The sequence below is a fragment of the Bidens hawaiensis genome, unplaced genomic scaffold (genome assembly GCF_021521415.1).
Source record: "Bidens hawaiensis isolate Kalapana, Puna unplaced genomic scaffold, B.hawaiensis_p1.1 tig00033557_1, whole genome shotgun sequence".
NCBI classification, from domain to species: Eukaryota; Viridiplantae; Streptophyta; class Magnoliopsida; order Asterales; family Asteraceae; genus Bidens; species Bidens hawaiensis.
This window is the reverse complement of record NW_027495764.1, coordinates 113,015-117,032: the sequence shown is the minus strand read 5'-3', so window position 1 is coordinate 117,032 and position 4,018 is coordinate 113,015. Positions and strand designations below refer to the sequence as shown.

At 36.0% G+C, this 4,018-nt stretch overlaps 1 protein-coding gene across 1 annotated transcript; it reads right to left on the bottom strand.

Moving 5' to 3' along the window:
* Positions 1–286: 286 nt before the first annotated feature.
* LOC143585090 (uncharacterized) lies at positions 287–4,018 on the bottom strand. The gene is made up of 2 exons (XM_077066960.1): positions 3,238–4,018; positions 287–420 (listed from the first exon to the last, which is right to left on the bottom strand). Exons 1-2 carry the CDS (start codon positions 4,016–4,018, stop codon positions 287–289), a joined length of 915 nt encoding a protein of 304 aa, XP_076923075.1.

Here is a 4,018-nt window from a genome sequence, read left to right as displayed (position 1 = left end):
TGTTTGTGTATATTTACGATTTAATGAGATAAATGAGTGTATAAATAAGTGTAATGAAGAATCAAGCAGGGTAAACACGTATAGGCAACACGTATAAGGACCATAAAGCAAAGACTATACTAGGTCGTTACGCCTAACCACCTATCCTATAGTCTTGTGGCTCTGATACCAATCTGTCACACCCCGACCAAAGGCGGCGGAACATGCCGGGGTGCAACCGATTGCCCAAATACAAAAGACACTATTTAAAGTGACAATATTTAATAACTCATTTAATTTCGCAAAATCATACGAAGTCACATAACGTGTTCATACAATAATCGGAATCAAACATAGCAAATAATAAGTTGTTCGTTTTGCTATATCCTAATAGTCTTGATAACGTTTTTCTCCTAATCCTCGAGTCAACTATAGTCAAACCTGTAACATTTTATAAAATAAAGTTTATCAACACAAAGATTGGTAAGCAATTCATAAGTTTGAGCATATAAGTATATAGTAAGAAAAGGCCACAAAATCTTGTATACGAAACAATAAATAAAAGCAATAACTTGGATAAATAGATATCGCTTAACACATTAGCGACACCTAGCTATAAGGAGATGCCAAATTGTCTAGGATTTTATAGTTATCGTTAATAGCATTACGTTAACGACACCTTGCTATAAGGGGTTGCCAAATAGGCTAAGATTTATAGTTCCACCAACCAAAATCGATTAACACATAGGCATATAATCATGTAAGCATAGAACACCAAATCGAGCAATTATTTAAGTAAAGTATACAATAACGTTTGCGGTTTAATATTCAAGTATAAAGCATTTAGTTGAATAAGTATGAAATTTCACCCCCAAAACGAAAGATGGAAAACGGGGTATGAAAGTACTCACATTCAAGTATAAGACTTGGTTCGGAAAAGACGGGTAAATGGAAGGACGGGGTCTAACGAGCAAGGTCTAAATAAAAGTAAAAGCCTTGAATTAGAAAGGTTGTTTTAGGAAACTTTTAAAATAAAAGATAAGAAATGTAAACAATTAAAGTTTAAGGTTCAAAAAGTAACTATTTAAGAAATTATAATAATAACCCTTTAAAAATGTAAGTTTGCTCGAAACCGGGTTAAAGTATCTAACCTTAATATTTACTTAACCTATGTTAAGTAATAAAGTGGGTAAAAATGTAAGAATGCAAGTCCATTTGGAATAAAGATACTAAAACGGGTTTTAACGAGTATTCGGGTTTTTGGTTCAAACTTTGTTATGAGATAAAGTTGGATCCAACATTTCCAAGTACTTAAGAAAATAAATAAAAGTTTGTAAAGTATTTTTAATGAAATATACAAGCCTTGATAGCTAAAAACACACTTGTGCGTCTTAAGCGAGTGAAAATCAGATTAGTTTGGTTTGGTTTGGTTCGGTTTCCATCTCACAATAAGTTCATAGACGGTTTCCACATGCCCAAATATTAAAGATCTTGTATAATAATTGTAGCACCCTTGGCTAACACAATATCGTCCCACTCTTAGTCAAATCCCACATCGGCTGTGGACAAGAGAGATCATTGGTTCATAAGTAAATGTACTGGCTCTTCAATCACCAACGCGTTTTGGGCTTAGTTTGCTGTGAAGTACATGAAAACTCTACGGTTAAACATGCTTAGGTGGAAGTAGTACTAGGATGGGTGACCTCCTGGGAAGTCTCCAACTAGGCAACCAAAAATAAATCCGTGAGCTCTTCGTGGGCAGAATGAACAATATTGGTGGTGCGAGGGGCCGGATGTTACAGGTGGTATCAGAGCCACTCTTGTGCCGTTCGGAATGATGGGACACGCCTCATCGAGCACGATGAGTCCAAAGGGGGGTTGTTTGTAACACCCTTGGCAAACACAACATCGTCCCACTCTTAGGCAAATCCCACATCGGCTGTGGACAAGAGAGATCCTTGGTTCATAAGTAAATGTCATGCCTCTTCAATCACCAACGCGTTTTGGGCTTAGTTGGCTGTGAAGCACATGAAAACTCCACGGTTAAGCGTGCTTAGGTGGAATTAGTACTAGGATGGGTGACCTCCTGGGAAGTCTCCATCTGGGCAACCAAAAACAAATCCGTGAGCTTTTCGTGGGCAGAGCGGATAATGTTGGTGGTGCAAGGGGCCGGATGTTACAATAATTTATAAATGATGAAACTTAAGTTTTACAACCAAAAAGTTAACAATAAAGTCTTTAAACGAAAGTTCGGTTTGGTTCGATTTCCATCTCACGATAAGTTCATAGACGGTTACCACATGCCCAAATATCAAAAAACTTGTAAAAATGATTTTAGAAATTTAAATCTAACAACAATCATGTTTAAACAATTATTTAACAAAAACTAGTAAACAAAGTTCGGTTTACGGTCTAGAGCTATTTACGGTTAAACCAAGGCTAGACTCTTAGAACCCTTAACCATGGAACTTGTAAATATGACAAACAAACTAAAATGAGCAGAAATTAGTAAGCAATAACAAAGTTAAATGGTTAGATGCGGAAAATATATAACAAGGACCACGAAAGTCCTCTATGTAGCCTTGCCTTACAAGGTCTGAAACTTAACCAACCGGGGCCGGATAAGTAACTACCAAAGGTAACAAGGGGTGTATATATATATATATATATATATATATATGTATGTTGTGCCATATTCTTCAAGTATTAATAAGAGTTAGCAAGTTAGTTAAAATGTAAGAACAAACTCAGTTTGACTTTCAAAGTCAAACCCGACATAAACATGAAAATAACCTTGTATGATTCTTGAATTTGAGAGAGGAAAGAGTTTACGAGCAATGATTTATGTGGGAAAGGGTTGGGTATTTATAGGAAGAGCTTAATTTGGTTAAACCAGTGATTTGGTGGTTATAACTCGGAGTTTTTGGACAATAAAACCTACAAGGAGACATAAGGAACATTTTGGTCTAGTGATACTTTACAAATTTTCAAAAATGACAGTTTGGCCCCCGAAGTTCGTTTTAAGTGATTTTAACGCGTTTTAAGGCTCGAAAAGAATGTTTTCAAGACCCAACATGTGTAAAACAATACTGTAACATTAAAACCATCTTTTTGATTATATCATAAGTTTCGGTTTACAAAACGGGTCGGTTTACATGATAAACGAATACACAAACGAATACAAATAGGACCCGAATTTGACAAATGTCACAACATCCCTTTTCAATTTGTAAACCCACTTTAACCCTATTGGGTTACATTTCAAAGGAGGATCAGTAATGAGTATCCAGGTCTTATTCTTCTCAATGGCCTCAATTTCTTCATCAATTGCATGTCTGCAGACCTTCTCTTTCACTGCTTCAATATAAGACATGGGTTCCCCTTCTTCAATAACAAGAAGTTCAACAAGATTAAGATCATCTTGTCGACCAGTACCATATCTAACATTACCATCTAGCACAAAATCACTTAGTCTAGAAGATAAAACAAAAGTTCTACTTGACTTTCTTAATTCAACTTGACAAGAACCACTTACACTTTGGCTTGTAGTTGCTTGATCAGCTTGAACTGGTTCAAGTTCTGGTGCTGGTCCAACTTCATTTTCATTATGTACATGAGGTTCCCCTCCCACAGATTGAAAATTATCATCTGTGACCATGAACTTAACCCAACTAGGAGTCCCATCATTCACCTCATTCAAATAATTTGACCAATCCCAGTTCCTAGCCTCTTTAAACTTTACATCCCTATGAACAACAATTTTCTTATTGATAGCATCATACATCCTATATGCCTTAGTACCTTCTTCCACTCCAAGATACACCATTGGCATGCTTCTATCATCAAGTTTTTTTAAACCAGGATTTGTTACTTTTACATGCCCAACACACCCAAAAATTCTTAGATGTTTCAAATCAGGTCTCTTACCTTTAATAGCTTCATATGGAGTTATTTCTTTCAAGGCCTTAGTTTGAACTCTATTAAGAAGATCGACATAATATCTTACCCCTTCTGCCCAAAAGTCTTGAGGCATCGACAT

Excerpts from the sequence above, each read along its gene's own strand:
- LOC143585090 (XM_077066960.1), bottom strand. The coding sequence starts at position 4,018 with ATGTCGATGCCTCAAGACTTTTGGGCAGAAGGGGTAAGATATTATGTC. Across the intron at positions 421-3,237 it reads TACTGATCCTCCTTTGAAAT|GTTTGACTATAGTTGACTCG; the intron begins GTAACCCAATAG and ends AAAATGTTACAG.